Source organism: Xyrauchen texanus, chromosome 1 (genome assembly GCF_025860055.1).
Source record: "Xyrauchen texanus isolate HMW12.3.18 chromosome 1, RBS_HiC_50CHRs, whole genome shotgun sequence".
NCBI lineage: Eukaryota > Metazoa > Chordata > Actinopteri > Cypriniformes > Catostomidae > Xyrauchen > Xyrauchen texanus.
Window position 1 is genome coordinate 1,404,187 of NC_068276.1, and position 18,907 is coordinate 1,423,093.

The 18,907-nt window shown below is 38.7% G+C and overlaps 2 protein-coding genes across 2 annotated transcripts in view; both read left to right on the forward strand.

Moving 5' to 3' along the window:
- LOC127648401 (histone H2A-like) overlaps positions 1 to 18,907 on the forward strand; it is a 374,379-nt gene that overhangs the window by 217,716 nt on the left and 137,756 nt on the right. The window lies entirely within an intron of this gene.
- LOC127648241 (histone H1-like) lies at positions 17,578 to 18,389 on the forward strand. The gene has a single exon (XM_052132830.1). It carries the CDS (start codon positions 17,660 to 17,662, stop codon positions 18,269 to 18,271), a length of 612 nt encoding a protein of 203 aa, XP_051988790.1. The 5' UTR covers positions 17,578 to 17,659; the 3' UTR covers positions 18,272 to 18,389.

Genomic DNA, 18,907 nt, shown 5'->3' on the forward strand with positions numbered 1-18,907 from the left:
GCCTGGTAGAGGGAGCTCTTTCTTGGTTGATCACGTCTACAACAGCAGGTGGTAGGCCACTTAGATCTTCCGCATTCTGTCCAGGGGCCAGACGTGGAGGTTCCGGAGGTCTGAGCGTGGATGCCAGAGGGTCCCCGTCCCTGAGAAAGAAGGTCCTTCCTCAGGGGAATTCGCCAGGGAGGTGCTGTCGTGAGGAGTGTGAGATCCAAGAACCAAGTCCACTTGGGCAAATAGGGGGCCACTAAAGTGACTTGTTCCTCATCCTTCCTGAATTTGCAGAGCACCCGTGCAAGTAGGCTCACAGGGGGAAATGCGTACTTGCACAGCCCCCGGGGCATCTGTCCCGAGGGAGCCTCCACTTGGGAGTACCAGAGCGGGCAGTGGGAAGTCACTTGAGAAGTGAACAGGTCTACCTGTGCTTTGTCGAACCACTCCCAAATCAGCTGGACGGTTGGATTTCGCGGCAAGATAGAGACGTGGAAGTACGCGTCCTTCAGGTCTACCGCTGTGAACCCATCCTGATGCCAGACGCATGTTAGAATATGTTTCTGTGTGAGCATCTTGAGGCGCCGGGTTGCCATGAGAACGGCATTTCCGGAACAGATGACCCAGGGAATGAGGAAGTTTTATTGAGAACTGCGGGGCGCTCGGCGCTGGGGCTGAGAGCTGGGCCCAGGTTGAGGCGGAGCTGCCTGACGTTTGGAGGCCACAGGGGGACGCCCTCATCGAACAGACAGTGAAAGGTGCCCTCCATGACCTCATCAGCTCATTGTGCACCTCCTGGAAGAAAGTAACCAGGGAGGGGGCATGGCTGTGAGCAGCGCCCGGACCTGAGGAACCAATTTTCTAGCCGTCAGGGCTTCGAGGAGGATGGAGGGTTCCAGTCCAACCCCATGCTCACAACGGCCAGGGCAAGCATGTCGGCCATCTGGGTGTCAGGCTCAGACTGGACGGGCCGACCCGAAGGCAGCAGCCCAGTCGATTCTTCCTCGTCAGACGCCGGAACGCTCTCCTATACAGCGGAGAATTTATCATCCAACTTGGCGGGTCCTACAGAATAGTCAGGCTTGTCGTGAATAGTCAGACTTGTCGTGAGGTGACCTGCTCTCACCTCGAGCCTGGACAGAAGTCAATGAGCGTGCCGGGGGGTGTGTGGTTTGTAGGGATTTACCTGGCGAAACCAAGACGCTGCCATCCCCAAATCGCCTCCATCGCCAGCTGGGTCATCCTCAGTCCTGTGGGAAGAAGGAGTGACACGGGGGGCAGCTGAAGTGGCGTTAGGGAGGAAAGTCGCAACCGCAACGTTGCCATGGATAAGTTCTGGCAGTGAGAACAAGAACTATCCACAAACGCCGCCTCTGTGTAATTGTGGCCCAGACACACAAGGCAGCGTCTATGACCATCAGGAAAGGAGAGATATCGACCGTATCCAGGAACTACATAGAGGTAGAAGGGCATCTTTAAAAAGACGCATCCTGAAAAGGACGTGCAATGCCAGCTGTGTTTGCACTTATAGAGAAATTATACTTTTTAGGTGCAGAAAATAAACTCTTTCAGAAGCGCTGTCGAAGCGCCCAGGAAACTTTCTGGGTGTCGCTGTTTGAGAGAATGACTTTAGAAAGATGACTTCTACAAACATTAAGTTCATATTTAGTCATATTTTATTTGGTTTATTTGAGTAGTCATTTATTTTGCTCACTCAAATTTTTGAGGAGACTTTTGAGAAATCGTGACTTTTTGTATGATATGCCTTCCTAATTCTGAACATGTTTGTCGAGAATAGAGAAAAGGAGATGGAGTGTCCATTTACGTTCACGATAGTGTGCAGTTTTGTATCAGGTATGACCTTACATTTGCATTTGCAGCCATATCACCCTGCAGCTCTTGCCTGGTTGCCCACTAAAGCTAAGCAGGGTTGAGCCTGGCCAGTACCTGGATGGGAGACCTCCTGGGGAAAACCAAGGTTTCTGCTGGAAGTGGTATTAGGGAGGCCAGCAGGGGGTGCTCACCCTACGGTCTGTGTGGGTCCTAATGCCCCAGTATAGTGACGGGGACACTATACTGTAAAAAGGCACCATCATTCGGATGAGATGTTAAACTGAGGTCCTGACTCTCTGTTGTCATTCAAAATCCCAGGACACTTCTCGTAAAGAGTAGTGTCCTGGGAGTCCTGGCCAAATTCCCCCCATTGGCCCCTATCTATCATGGCCTCGTATTAATCTCCATCCCTGAATTGGCTACATCACTCTACTCTCTCCTCCCCACCAATAACTGGCGCACTATGGCTATATATTAACTTTGGATCATATACAGTAAATAATGAAAAAAACTATTTATTTTTTTTTAGCAGATTATAATTGTATTTTCTAGATAAGGCTAACTATTGTATATCTGACTTGCTAAATACTTTCCATGATATTAACCTTTATCCCCTTTCTTATAAACCATCTAGAGTTACTAGCTCCTCTGCTACTGTTATTGCTACTGATACTGACTCTTTGATTCTCACATTAAAATCAGGGATATTGCTTACTTATATTTCTGATGTGATTCTGATTTAAAAGGAAGATTGAGGGTATTTCATGGTACAATGTGTTTAAATCTTGGACGCTGAATTAGCTTATCTGTCTTTTATGTCAATATTCAACTCTGCTTTTCATTGCTGTTTTCCATTAGTCACTCAAAAAAAGAAAATGGTTAAATGATTTTGTAAACATTGGTTTACACCAGGTATTTATGAGTGTTCAATTCTTCTGAATTGATTGTATAAAAGTTTTCTCATTAATCCCACACCTCTCGATTAAGCAATTCATAAAAATCATACAAAAACAAATTCACTCATTTGTTAAGAACAGGCAAAAAAATATGTTTTAATTAGGGCTGTCAATTTAACGTGTTAATTCAGTGCGATTATTTGACCAAAAATAACGCATTAAAAAAATGTAAGCAATGAATCGCACTGCCCCTGGACCATAATGAGTATGATTCCAGAGAAATGCAAGCTTGTAGTACCACCTGTTTACTCCAGAGGGCAGTAAGTGAAATTTCAGTTCAATGAGCAACGCATAGTTTATACAGTGAAAAAAACACTTCAGTTGGCAGAACAACACAAACATGCGTTACGTTCTTGCGTTCAAAACACTTGAAGGAGGGCAAATGCGAACTAAGGGATCTCAAGATGCTTTTAAAGATTGAGTATTAAACTATATTTAACTTGGAAACAGTGACCTAAACATTTTATGTTTATGATGCAAAGTAACCGAAATTTGGAAATTATCCATAAATATGTAATCACGAATAAAATAAAATACATTTCCTTCAATCTTATTTATAAGTACTTCCTCACAAATTATTTTCTTGTAGAGAGATTTAATTGTGATGTCGATATATTCTGTACATTTTGTGGTCTGCTGGAGGAAAAAAATTTCCATTTATTTTGGAGTTGTCCCTTCTCAACTTGTTTTTGGTCTGATTTCTGCAAGATTGTTAGAGACCATACTGTTCCCAGCTTTCATCTTTGTTTTGAAAATGTTTTATTAGTTTTTTTTAGCTATGACATGTCTCTTCATAAGGAATATTATTTGATTAATGTTCTGCTTTTGTTGGCAAAGTTTAGTATACATAAATGTAAGTATGGTGGTTATAAACCATTAGTTTTCATTTTTTATTCAGAGGTTCAGCAACACCTAAGAACAATTTCCAATTTGAGTAACAAGAAAGCTGTAAAGTGTATTGAAATATGTAAACAATTTGGTATTTTTATTAAACTGTTTATTAATTTATTTTCCTTTTTGTTGTTGTTTGTTTTAATATACCTCTTGGCTCTAGATGTAAAAGATTTGTAAGCATAATAAAAAAATAAAAAAATAAATGTCTGACGCAGCTGTTCATTGACGGGTCCTTAAACAAGCCCTCATAAAAAATCTCCAACTGATTGACAAATTCTCTTGAAATGGATTACAGTGAACTGTGTGTCAATGATTGTCTTATGATCAATAATATGGTAGTAAACAATACATTGTATTCTGAAGCCACTTTTTGTTTTGTCTTATCAATGATTAAGAATGTAATGCATTTTAATTATCTGAATATTTTTTTTTATATATATATATATAAGTTTTAAAGATAACTATGTATAATTATATATTGATATAAATATATATAAAATCATTATATATTGAATAATTTTTATATAAGGGTCTTTCTCAGCAAATATTTGTATATGCGATTGATTAATTGGGAAACCATGTAATGAATTCGATTAAAAAATATAATCGATTGGCAGCCCTAATAATTATATATTGATATAAATATGTATAATCTTTATATATTGAATTATTGTTATATGAGGGGCTTTCTTAGCAAATATTTGTCTATGCGATTAATTAATCGGGACACCATGTAATGAATTCCATATAAAATATGAATTGATTGATAGCCCTTGTTTTAATACATTTGAAGTATGTACTAATAACACCAAATCCACATGGAAGGTTGTAAATTAACTCCTAAACAAAAAGCAAAAAAGTCATTCTAAACTCTACCATAACAATTTACAGGAATGTTACGCATAATATTGAATACCACAAAATGTAATTTAGACTCGTCCTGCCTTTTCTTTAAAGGGGACATATTATGCAAAATCCACTTTTCAAATTTTTTTACAACAGAATTTATTGTCCCCAGTGTGTGTAGACCACCACAATATATGGTAAAAGACCATAACCTTGTTTCTTTCTCCTCCCTATTTTCAGATTTGCAGCCTCTTATGACATCAAAAGGGGAAAGGTACTGCTCACGGCTGGCGAAGAGATCTGCCCAAGTAGCTTAAATCCATCCTCATTAAAACCTGAGCGAGCAGCGCACAGTCCGCCATATTTATCTCCTCGCTAGAGCCGCTTGAGTTAACTCGGACTGCGAAGGATCAAAGATGGATACAAACTCTCCATGACCCAACTTCAGATTTGCAAGTCGTAAGTTTCGCACTTTATACTTTTATAACGTTTGCAGTTTGGCTTTCTGAATTTATGAAAAAACGCTTGTTGTGAAAATATTGTGCTTGGTGTAATGTAGCAACTAGTCCCGAAGTACCTTATTCCATATCAATGAAGCTGTAGCTCTGTTTCGGTTACCATATAAGGGACATTCTACCAGAAACGTACAATTCCACTTCTAAAAATCTTAGGGAAAAAAGATCAAATTCTTGAAATCTGAACATTGAGTCATATGGAAGACGTTAAACTATGAGAAACACATATGCCATCTCAGCATGTTTTTATGCTTGAATAAATTACATTTTTATACGCATTTCACACCTAAATTGTCAGGCCCTGTCACAGACAAATTCATATATGTTAGATTGATTTCCTAATTTTTTTTTTTACACAAATATTATTTTCTTATTGATCACATGTCCCTGGTTTTATCTAACATGGTTTTGTAATTTCTATTAGAAATATAAGCAACTTTTTGGTCAAATGTAGTTGATGGAAAGCAAAGAATAACCACAAGGCACTCATATAGTTGTAAAAAAACGAACTTTACATAGGAGATTTTACAAACACGTAATGATGGATACATACCCCCACCTTCATCTACACTGTTAGAAAGAATTATTCATCAATATTTTCTCAAATAATACATTTTTATATCATAATATTTTGTGTGACAGGGTTGACTTGCAGTTTTCTTTAAGTATTGGCAAACATTCATAGTTTCATTTCTTATTAGGATTTTAATGTTAATGTAATATTAGATTAATACATTAAAGTTCAGCCAATTACATATAATAAGGACCTAATTCATTAGAATATGACTGACAACTGATTGAGGCCAAAAATCTTATTTATTCTATATTCATTTATTTAATGATATTTCAATATAAAAACATTTTATTCAACAATTTATTAACAATTCTTTAAAAATGCATTTAACAACAACATGGCCAGATACAATAACAATAATGGCACAAACACAGACAGGAGTAAAAACAAAAACAACTGCTTGCACACGTGTAATAACCAGAACAAACATGCATTTCAAGATAATTATTTTATAATCCTTATAGTTCACAAGCTTTGCCCAAATGTCCTTTTGGATCTCATGGTGACGTGTGGTTACAGGCTGAGGAGGTGGAATGAAACAGATTACATCCTCGAATACATACCAGATCATGTCTTCTCTGGTGGGCCAGAAATATCTGTTCTCTCCCACACGGTGCATGCATACTGTTACTCATGTAAAATCATGAAAGAAATTTGTAAAGGTGATGGTGTGTAATTTATTTATTTTGGCGAAGAGCACAGTGTTACTCTTTTCCTCCTCAGTGCTGTTTGGCATGTCAGGGCTGCTGCTGTTGAGAGGTTCGAAATGACAATCCCCGTAACACTTTAAACTAGAAAACTCTCGCTAGAATTGAAATTGGTCGCATCAGTTTTGATGTCTGCGCTCCACAATATCGAGGGAAGCCCAGTTGTTGCATGCACGCGCCAGAGAGAAGAGCAGATCATTAGCGCGAGATCGTTACACTTGTGCGAAAGTGCAGATGAGAAGTCTTCAGCTGTTTGTGAGATTATCATTAAATGTGCCTCGGCAGTCTTAAATAGTCAATCACTTGGGAGAACCATGGCATTGTTCTTTCCCTGCTGTCCCAGTCCGAATAGACCAGTTGAGAAACACTGCTTTAACTCACACACTCATGTCAGACCCCCTCGCCTCTCTCTGACATCTGCTGCATGTGTGTGTGTGGCGCAAGTTGACGAGTCTGACAGGCAGTCGAGGAGGAAAGGAGATGCGCACGCGCAGGTGAGATTATCCATCCGGTTGCATTTTTTTCTCAATACCGTAGATAAGCAAATGCACATGGTATGATAACCGTCCATTTTCAAACCGTGGTATACCGCTGCAACCCTAGTAACTACTAGTTAGTTTGTAACTAAGTCGGTGCTTAATTTGGTTGATCCACCTGTTCTTAAGGCAAGACTTCACTAGTAGGTTGTAAGCTCTCTGTAAAGTGATGCTTAGTCTCATAATATGATGTTTACTTGTATTTATCCAATAGGCAGCCTTCACATTTGTATACAGAAGTGTTAAAAAGCCGTTAACTTCAATTTGATCTTATTACGGTTGATGTTCACGTAACTGTCAGCTGTAATAAATTATATCCGCATTATAATACAATACATAATAATAGTAGATTTAATAAATAGTATATTTGCCCTGTGTAAATAACAATATATAGGAACTGTATAATAAATAAATAAGCGGTGATAAATAAATACTATTACAACAGGTTGTAATACTATTACAACTATTACAATTTCTTATATATTTGGTATATTTTGAAACTTCACTCCGGGTGATGCATCCTGAAAACTGCACCGCTAGAACAGTTTCATGCTTAAGACCTGTTTAAAAATAAGTTGTTTTCTCTCTCCCGTAAATGAGTGTAAACACCATCGTATATGTCAAAAGGGCTGATGCCTGTCAATCAAAACATGAGCTCATTGATGTCATTAAATATTTCATCCATTACTCCTGGTCAGAGTCTGCCATAAATATTTAGTTTATATGTAGGGTTACGTCATACCTAAGATTAATGGTGCAATGCTCAAATATTTATTAGTGCATAAATTGTGACTTAGTGCCAATTTACACCACAACTAGGCTAAGTGTGAAGTTACGCACAGCTGGTGCAACCGGCCCCAGTAATCATTTCTCTGTATGAAGATGTTTGTGTATTCATTTAATGAGTCTGATACCTTATACAAGATTCCTCTGGATTCAAGAATGAATGAACCTTTCAACAGAAAGCCTTTTGCAAATACACCTCGCCCTATTAAAAAAACCACATCTGTTAATGGCAGTAATGGTAAACAAGCAGTAAACAAACTCTGAAATTACATTATGTGCCAAATTAATATGCAAAACTATGTATTTAAAATAAAACACATAAAGCAATGGGAATCTTTTACCCAAAACAGTTTGTCTAATAGTACTTTTTATTATTTGATACAGTTTTTACTTTTTAGGATTACTAATTAAGAAATCATAAACTGTACCACTTAAATAATATAAACAACACATAAACATAGAAAAGTACATTTTCTAATGAGATTGGGAAAAGTCCAAAAGAAAAATCTAATAACTAATCAAAAACATTAAGATAAAACTTAGAGATGTTTCCACCCATCACTGACACTAATATATCATTCTTTTTTTTTTACGTTATCAAAAAAATTAAATACATAAATAATCTGTTGTTTTCCATATGAACACGCTTATGTCTGATGGAGCATTCTTTATCTAACATAACAGCTCAACTTGCATTAAGAGACAAAAGGTTTACAAAAACATCTTACCTTTGGTGTGATTGATATATCTCATGTATGTCTTTATCTTTGTCCAACTTCACGTGCTGTTCTGTATCTTGGAGAGGATTTAGTCCCCTAGTACAAAATATCATGTCAAGTCAGTCTCCACAGATATGCAGAATAATATTAATAACTCATTGCTTTAGCAGTGGCCCAAAATAACACACAGAACACAGAGTAACAATATTATCACTAGTTTCAGATAATTGGGTGTCGTTTGGAGCTTTAAACAGATAACCATCGCCAACAGCAGACGTTTATGATAAACTGATAAATGAACAATGTACAAGCAGGTGAAGTTAGAAGCTAACTCACTGTATGGACACTCATGATAGTATTTCATTAGTTACGAGTAATCTTAACTGAGTAATGAACAATTAAATATGTCGTAAAGCTATTTCAACTCCACTGAGGCTATCAGACACAGTTTTCATTAAATGTACAAAATATAAAATAAAAGGGCTTACTTTTCAGTTTTCGGTAAATTCCATGATGCTGAAGAACTGTTGCAGCTCCGAAGTTAATATCCACACTTCTCCAAACGTGGCGAATCTTCTCGAAACATCCGTAAAATCGCGGCCGACGTTTACGGCCAATTGTATGATATGGCAGGGAAATGTGTGTAATTTGGCGCGAGTGTGTGTGTACCTTGCAATACCAATTCCCACCTACAGAGGCACTGTTCAAAGTTCACACATACACATCATGGTTTAAAAGGTCCATATTTGTAAAGGTCATAAAAAGCGTGGGGATGTTTATCACATTCAAATATCAATATTAATTAATAAAACCAGTAATGTAGTAATCATACATCTATTAATAATGCTTTAAATTATTATTAATCAATAATTATAACAATTTAAATTCCCCGAATTACGAGACCATCAAAAGTGGTCTCCTAAACCGAATGGCCTCGTAATGCTGGTGTGTAAACCTGAAAATTGGTCTCATAAACCACACACACACACACACACACACACACACACACACACACACACACACACACACACACACACACACACACAGTTTTAAAAACAAGACATTTTATCCAACCCCATTTCAACAGTCTGTGAAGTTCCATCATTTGGATATTCATCATATCGCATTGCTTTTCATTTCTTGTCCTCGGAGCACTAATCTGTTTATTTTTAAGTTACACATTCTACATTGATTAAAAAAGAAAATCAAATGTGATTTTAATGGTAGTATTATTTTATACGGAAATCAATTTTTTATAATTCAGATGAGAATAAAGTTAGGGTTAATTAAAATTAAGGAAAACAAATATATTGATCTGAAATATAGCAAATTAATTTTAAATTCATTCAAGTACAATTACCAAACATATCGCAAGGACTTTTTGTCTTTGTATTAATTTAATTAATAAACTAATTATATAAAACTATTGTCAGTGCACTACAAATAAACTGGTTCTATGCCTTTATCAGAGCTGCCAACTCTCACGCATTGAGCGTAAGACTCACGCAATTGACCCTTTTCACACGCTCTCACGCCACACATCCATTTTCTCACGCAGAGAAAAATCGCGGACAAAGAGGACACTGAGACCGACAGACAAGGCAGAGAAGGTTACTTTTGATATGGAACAAATTCACATCTGTCAGATTCTGTCAATATTTTTACAAGATTCACAAAACAAATAACGTTTTGGCGCCACAATCGCTTTGCCACACTCTTCCATGGCAAGTTCAAGGCTACGTAGCACAGGAATATCAGTAAGAACCTCAAAGTGGGTGTACAGTCCTATCTGACTGAACAAGTATGGCCACTTGGTTTTTAAAGATGCAACGGTTGGTGTAGGTACAACATTGATGTGGGACCGCTGCAGGTAGAAAGCAGAATCCATTAGCTTCTTTACCTCTGGTCTCTCAGCACCAGCTGTGCCATCCCGACTGTAGATCCCTTCCAGTTGTTGACGCTTGGTCTCCATTGTGTCCTCAGTCTCTTCTGCAGGGAGGCTGGGCTGGAATCTTGTGCATCCATATATGTCAGTAGGCCCTCTCTTTTGTCCATGGCTAGCTGAACGGTGCTGATGAAAACTGCTTGCACGGTTCAGATTTTCGATGCGATTTTTCACTTGAATCAGCAAAGATGTGTATCCACTATCTAGAAGCTGTCCATTGTCTCGCTGATCGGCAAAACTTTTTGGGTACTGGTGAACAATGTTCCGGCAAACTACAAGGCACTGCGCTCGTGTTGGATTCAGCTCATACTTTCTCATCTCATCGGATATTATCCTGACCATCTGCCGTCGTGCACCTGGTGAAGGTCTCTTACAAGATGAAATGGCAGTGCGAATCTCCGCAGGCATAATGTCCCATGGCACCTTAAAAGACTCTGGCCATGATTTCCTTACAGGCTGGGAGGCAGACGGGCTGTCCTCACTTCCAGATAGACTGATGATTGATAGACAGTTGCTGCTCACTTCAGTGGTGGAGGATGGGACGATTTCAAGATTTACTGTGATCACTTTACTCTCTAAAAATGACAAAAAAAAATATGAGATGGGTCCTGTGAACTTAATTGAAGGCTTCAACAAAATAACAACTGCAGAATCCTCTCCTCCCCCAGAAAATCAATCCAGATCCAAATCCCAGTAATGTTTTTAAATTGTGAAATATACATTGGTTATGAAGTTCTGCAAGCCATGATGTAATGGAATAGTACTGTAACTTGTTAAACTGTATAGCAAGCTTACCTATTTGGAATAATTCCAAAAGTTGTCATCGTCTAACAAGAGGCAGTAAGTCTGCAAAGTCGTCCTCTTTTACATATTTGAGCTCTTGTGTTGATGTAAAGCCGCCAGCATTTACAATTCTATCAATTATAGTGTTGTGGATAGATTCTGGAATATTCGTCAGTGCCCTTGGCACAATCTCCATCATTTTATCCAGAAAAGTAGGCATTGATGTATACTGAGAAGAAAGAAAATGACAATTACTGTCATATCAGACAATGTATACTCTTGTAACATCAGAGAAAAAATGTCTTACAGTCCATTAGGATTCAGCCAATGAACAAGCTATTGAGAGAAAATAGAAGTTGTCCGTCATTTAAGGAAAGGTTGGTAAACATGCTACAGTACATCATTTTGGGGTGTTGATTATTATTAATGCATTGGCAATGGAAGAGAGGCAAAATATTCCAAACAGCAACCCAAAATGACAGTAAAATAGCCTGTCTACCAATAAGAGAGATAGAAATTCCATCAATAACATCTATTGAACAGCTTCAGATTCTCCTGGCAAGGCCTGTGGGACTGTTTGCTCCAGCATCGTGGCTGTAAACTGAAAGAAAGGAATGATGTGGTACAATTACTGCCATGTCAGAGAATGTGTATGCTGGTAAAGGATAATAATCAATAAGGTCATCTGGCTTAACACAGCAGTAACATCCCTGCACTGGAGTAAAGCCATAAATACCGACATCATGAAGAAACACAGTCCTACATTTTTCAGTGAGAAAATATACTGTTGAATGATTCTGTATCAGTATAATGACAATCTTTCCGATGACAAGACCGTCAGAGTTCTCATCTATTGACACAAGCATGTTTTTCTTGTATTTTGTGCCTTTGACCTTTGCCTCATTGGCAATCAGTGTATTGTGAGGGCCAAAATCATAGTTTGAAACAGATTCCCTGATGTAGTCATTGAAGTCCTCAAGAAAAAACTCAGTTGCCTTTTCTGCTACAACAACGGGTCCAAAGAGACTACCAGCCTGCAGATAAGCCTGGAAAAGCTGATGCCTCTCTGAAAGAGTTAAACAGAGATTTTTAAATTTGTGGAGCTTTCTGGAGCACTGCTTAAAGTAAGTGTGCTTGCTTTCAAATCTCAGTGTCCATAACCTAATTAGTGGACCAAAACACACTATGAGCTCAGGGTAGTGAGAAACATAATGGTGCTTTGGCTTCAGTTTGTGATTTGGGAAAGCCTGGCTCCTGAAACACAAATACTCATCAATGAGGACCCTCAGATACGCTATCTGTCCAGCTGAAATGGCTGGAGCACAAATGAGAGAGACCATTTCTTGCAGTTGTAAGACAAGTTGCCAAACTTTGTTTTCACTCGGGGACTGAATTTTCTCTCCAATCAGTAGTGGTAATAACCTGAGCAGGCACCAGTTTTGTACAGCATGGCCACTGAGTTTGTCACTTCCTGGGTTAACCTCACATGGTTTGTCATTAGCATCATTGCTGAGATATTTTAATTCTTCGATTTAATTCAAGGTATGTAAACTGTTTGTCTACCTTGACCAGATGCTGAATGTACAATGAGAGGTCAGCGGACACAGTGCCTTCAAACAAATCATGTCCAATACATGGTGGCAATCCAGGTTGACATACATGAAAATAGGATAACTCATTGAACAAGGAGTCAAATTTGATACCTCCACTATGGGCTAACCCCCCTTTAATTCTCTGCACATGTTCTCTGTATGACTGTACTGTGCGAGTAGTGGCCCTACTGAGTGGATCTGCATGGAATTTCTCTCTCTCCATTTCACAATATCTGCAGAAATGGATACTTGTGCTGAAATTCTCAAAGAATCCGCCAATGTTATGTGACACCAAGTTGTCTCCACAAATAGCATGCAGTATTCCTTTACAGACTTGTCCATCTGGTAACACTATACCACTTTTCTCAAGTTCTTTCAGATCTTTAACCAAGCGACCCAGGACTAAATCCTGGCCAAAATGTTTGAAGTCTTTCTCTTTGCAAAGAACTAATTGCATTTGATCAGTGTTTGACCTATTGTATGGTACAATAGAAAGATACACAGCAAGTACTTTGTGCTTTTTTTCCCTGACCCAAGTGGGTTCACCACCTCGAAAGCATCTTGATATAAGATCAAGCCTAACGACCCATCTTTTTTAAGTGTGTTGTCTGTTACATTCTCCCCATCCCACACATCCTGAAAAACATTGTCAGTTTCTGTATGGGTATGAACTTGTTTGTACTGCTCAAATACAGACTGACTCTGAAAAAGAGCATTGAGTGTTTGGTCTATTGGGACATAATGGGCAAAGCTGTCCTTGCCGGCTTCATTTTGTCCCAGGCATATTGGAACAGGTTCGACATAATTAAATTGACTCTTGAAAACAGTCTTTCTCCGTAGATCTGTTTTTAATGTGTGTGTTTTGTGAGTTCGGAAAAGATCTTCTGCTCTCAGATCATCAATTAGAGCCCTAATTGAATCATCTGAAATCCCCATCTGACGTAACTTCTCATCCAATTTAGAAAATAACTGAGACTGGCTGAGATCATGTATTGACTGCATATCTTCAATGATTGTCTGAATGGTGGAGGCCGGAAGCAGTAACTTTGCCTGTAGCTTAAGATAAAACAGAGCAAGATTCCTCAAAAAAAGTGAATCTTCAGTATTTTCTGGGCTAAACTCCAAATGGTCTGCATTGTCAGCAGCATCAATCTCCACATCACACTGCGAATCACTGTCTCCAAGAGGCCCACTAGATCCACTTACACCAGCCAGACTGATAACAGAATCCATTAAATTGCCCTCTTCACTTCTTTTATGTTTTCTTGACAAATGAGATGTAAATGTAGAAACCACAGTAAATGTTTTATCACATTGCTTGAAGGGACAAACAATAGTTTGTCCTTCTTTGATGTGCACCTTAAGATGAGAATAAAACTCGAGGAGTCACATTTGGCACGGCAGGAGGAAACATGACATAAGATCCACTAACCTAATCGATCTTGGCTGAACAATACTATCCTTATGATGTCTGTAAAGATGTCCCTTCAGACCAGCACATTTTTTAAATGTCCTTTGGCAATTAGGCATACAGCACTGCAGTACTAAATTGGGTATGTTGCTGTGAATTTTTATGTGCCTCACATAGGCCACAGAGGTGGCTGACTGTTGTCCACAAATTTGGCAAGAAAACATTATGCAAGCCAATTAGACTTATTGATAGATTAGCAGTAAATTGCTAGATTAAAGCAAGTAAGAAACCATTCAAATTTTCACCTGGTTCTGAGATATAAATCCTGGGATATCATCTTGAACAGCAGTGTGATCAGGGATGGTACCCTGCATCTGCATCTGTAATTAAAAAAAAAAAAAACAAGAAAACAAATGTAAACATTGATCTACAACTCAATGATAATCAAAACAGCAAAAAAAAAAAAACACAAAAAAAAAAAAACACAAAATAGGGTGCACTATACCAATGCAATTAAAAGAGAATAGCTGTTCACAGATACTGCACTAGCCCGATCAGTAGTAGCTGTTTTTTGCTGGATTTACCTCATTGATAGGCTAAAACCTGCACATAAAATAGTCACACCAGCATGTCTGGTAGCCCAAACAGCTATACTCCATCAAAGACAAGCAGCTGACATGAATTCATCAAATACAGTCTTAGACCAACTAAAGTTATCTAGCATCATAAACAGCTAACGTTATCAGTGAATAGATGTATGTTAGCCGTTTGATTTTCAGAATAAATCTGCTTTAACCAGACGTGCACATGGCAAGAATGCCACACAAACTTGACCACGGGAATGCTACTTAAACGTTATAGGCCTAACGTTAGCCTATTGTTTATAGATTTAGATCGTATACATAAATGGACATTAAAATAAACGCATTGTTTCTTATTTTAATGGGCAAAATATCGAAATGTTGCTAGCTTGAATCACCTTGGCTCACTAGCTAAGTTACTTCATTTAATGTGGTGTAAGTCTGTGGCGTTTAGTATACATCAACATCACTGATATATGTTAAAACTATGCATGACTTTCAAGAAACTCTTTAATCTCACTGGATTATTGTGATTTTGGTCGACGTAACCACTGCGATCTTCCGACATGGATCTCCGTGTTCGTTGCAGGTTCAAAATGCCGCCTTCTACGCTCCTTCCCAGAATGCAAAAAATACTGTATGAACATGTTATTTATTTCAGATAGTGGCGCCAATAGACGTGGCGACACACACACACACACACACACACACACACACATTGGGAGCGCAGTTCCTCAACTAAATAAATGTATAGGCCGTCTCGCGTAAAATCCGGAGTGTAAGGTATTAATAGGGTAATAAAAGGCTACATCCACGATAACAAACATTTGCGCATGCACAGAAAACACCGCAAACGTTCTTATTTCTTATTTATATGTAGCTATGCAAAATTATTCATGATAACATTTGCAGTAGAGAAATCAGGTGTTTAATTTGTCTAGTCTTCATTCAGTAACGTTAAATGCATATATTTAGTTTGTTAGTGGATTGCACCGTTGACTATTGATTGAATCAGTCGTTGTTTAGCAACCTAAAAAAACCGAAATGAAATTGCTAACTTCTCCACTGATAAATAACTTTTTTTTAAATAAGCATAAAATTGCATATCGGCAATTATCTGCAAATATACCAGACCATCTTACTCTATCCGATATCTTTGCTTGAATTTTCGATTTTGCGGTTAAATAACAAAAATAAGCCGTTATTTAACATTATATTTCCTAAAATTAACAGTAAGGCGCAGTTATTAAAAATAACAGTTTAATCATGTTGAAATTTGGGTGTAAATTAACAGAAACATTTAACAGTGTATGCCATTCATTTGTAAGCCTTGTCACGGGTTCTGTCAAGTATTGTCACACAGGATTGTGACAGGACCTGATGTGACCGGGCATGACGGTCAGCCATTTGAACTGCCATTGCTCAGCCTGTCAATAAGCTAACATCCAAATTGTTAGCATGCAAGCAAGGAATTTCAGTAACATTTTTAGACATGTTTTGGATATAAAAATATTTCATTATTTTCTGAGATATATTAGTGTGACAGGGCCTGACCCTTTAGCTCATCCCCCTAAAAAAAAACATGCAAAAACTAGCTTAAAATCAAACAATTCATTGACAGAACTCACCCTCAATCAATGTAAGCATAACCTTGGTCAAATGATGTCACTTCCTCTGAGTCATAACCTTAAAGGCCTATTGCACACTTTTTATGTACCGTTTTATGTAAACGTGACAGGACATAATGTCCCATAAACTGATTGGCGTCCTCCACAGTCCAGCTTGAGTGGTCATGCAATGAAGATTTTCTGTATAATAAAACAGATCATTATTTCAAAAACGATTATGAAACCATAGTGGTATTTTCAACAACTATAGCTGTTTTTTTATATTTCATAAACTTTGCTATACACAATACAGTCAGATGATTGACTTTGTATGTCCTCCGTGTTATTTATAATGTTTTAACTGTTTAAGTTCTGCTGCAATGTTGTCATAGAGTTATCCATGGCACCAGCAGGAAAGGCACAGCTCACTTCCAGGAAGGGTTGTGGGTAGCAGCAGTGCCTATGCATTTAAAGCTCCAGACACTAAAACAGCCCGTTTGGATCAGGGCTACAAAACAGGGTTATAAAGGCCTGGTAGAATAAAAGATCTGTGAGGTATTTTGAGCTGAAACTTGACGGACACATTCTGGGGACACCTGAGACTTATATTAATTACATCGTGTAAAAAGGGGCATAATATGTCCCCTTTAAAGAAAGCAAACATTGTGGTTTCAGTGAGGCACTTACAATGGAAGCAGATATGGTTCATATGAGGAGGGTAAAAAGTCAGAAATGTGAAGTTTATCATTTTAAAAAAGCACTTATATTAATTATTCTGTTAAAACTCATGTATAATTTGAACTGTAAAGTTGTTTACATTGTCCTTTTTACAGTCGTTTTTCAGTTTATTGACATTACATCATCATATGGCACGGAGCGTGTGCTTCAATCTGCCCAAAACAACTCCTGTATGAAACAGTCCACAAGTCCCTCAGTGATGCTCATTTCATTAAAGTCATTATCAAAGTGTGTGTTGAAAACACAGAAGACGCGTTCAATCAAATATAATCATTTCTGCATGAAAATCACATCCAAATCACACGCGGTCTTTTCCAATAGCTGGTGCGCGATGTGGATTTGAAGTTTAGACATAAAACTAAAAGTTTCCTCGTCGCGTGTTTTAGTCTCCAGATAAAGCGCAGAACTCCTGCTCTGTGTTCACATTGTTTTCACTCCATTAAACTGTTTTATCGCTCCAGTTTTGCTCTAAATGTGAGAGGAGAAAACACAAGCGCGAGCGGCTCTCGGAGGCACACAGACGCTGTCACGAGCGGATTGAGTCTTTCAGGTTCTCATGAGGGTTTTAAGAGCGCAGCGCCGCTCAGTCGCTGTTCATTACTGCACTCAGTGCTCGTGTGTGTTTGTGAGATTACAGATCCGATCAGAGAGATGGCAGAAACCGCTCCAGCTGCAGCCGCCCCGCCGGCCAAATCGCCCAAGAAGAAATCTGCTGCCAAACCCAAGAAAACGGGTCCAAGCGTCGGTGATCTCATCGTCAAAACTGTGACCGCGTCCAAGGAGAGGAGCGGCGTGTCTCTCGCCGCCCTGAAGAAAGCTCTCGCCGCCAGTGGATACGATGTGGAGAAGAACAACTCCCGCGTCAAGATCGCCGTTAGGAGTCTGGTGACTAAAGGGACTCTGGTGCAGACCAAAGGGACCGGCGCCTCCGGCTCATTCAAGCTCAACAAGAAACAAGCCGAGAGCACGAAGAAACCCGCCAAGAAAGCCGCTCCTAAAGCCAAGAAGGCCGCAGTCAAGAAACCCGCCGCTGCCAAGAAGCCCAAGAGTGCCGCGGCTAAGAAACCTGCCGCCAAGAAATCTCCCAAGAAGGCGAAGAAACCAGCAGCCGCTAAAAAGGCAACGAAGAGCCCCAAGAAGGCAAAGAAACCAGCAGCCGCCAAGAAAGCAGCCAAGAGCCCCAAAAAGGCCAAAGTTGTCAAACCCAAAACTGCAAAGGCTAAAGCAGCCAAGCCTAAGAAAGCAGCTCCCAAAAAGAAGTAAATGATCTTCCGAGTTTCTCCCTCAAAACGGCTCTTTTAAGAGCCACCCACTATTTCATATAAAAGAGCAACACTTTTGTATTTTATATTTATTTTGTGATGTTTTATTAGATTGGTTGTGAGAGGACACAATTGCTCCTGACTATGACTGTAATAAACCAAAAACACCAAAATCAAAAAACAGTATATTCAGAAAATATCAAACGTGATATTCAGTTTAAGTTTCACCCGCCTGACAAGTTGAGTGTAAAATCAGTGTTTCATAAAACTAAAATGAAGGTAATTGCACCAACATCTTGCATCTGACAACATTTTATATGAATAACTGCATCGATTGTGACTATATCACTGAAATATCAAATTTACTTCAGGTCAGATATATTTGAACATGTTATTATTATCGATATTGTCTTTTACATTAAACTGGATTTAAAACTCGTTCAGCTGGAAGTTTCTCATGAACACAGAATGTAGCGGAGAAATAAGAGGGAGGAGTTTAGAGTTCGGAGGGAAGTTCTGTGATTGGTTAGAATGTTTTACAGACTCCAGCCAATAGACGACTGACAGAATCCTTTAAATACTGTTGACAGCGTCACACTGAGTATTCTGTTTCTACATTGTGTTGAAATAGCTTAAT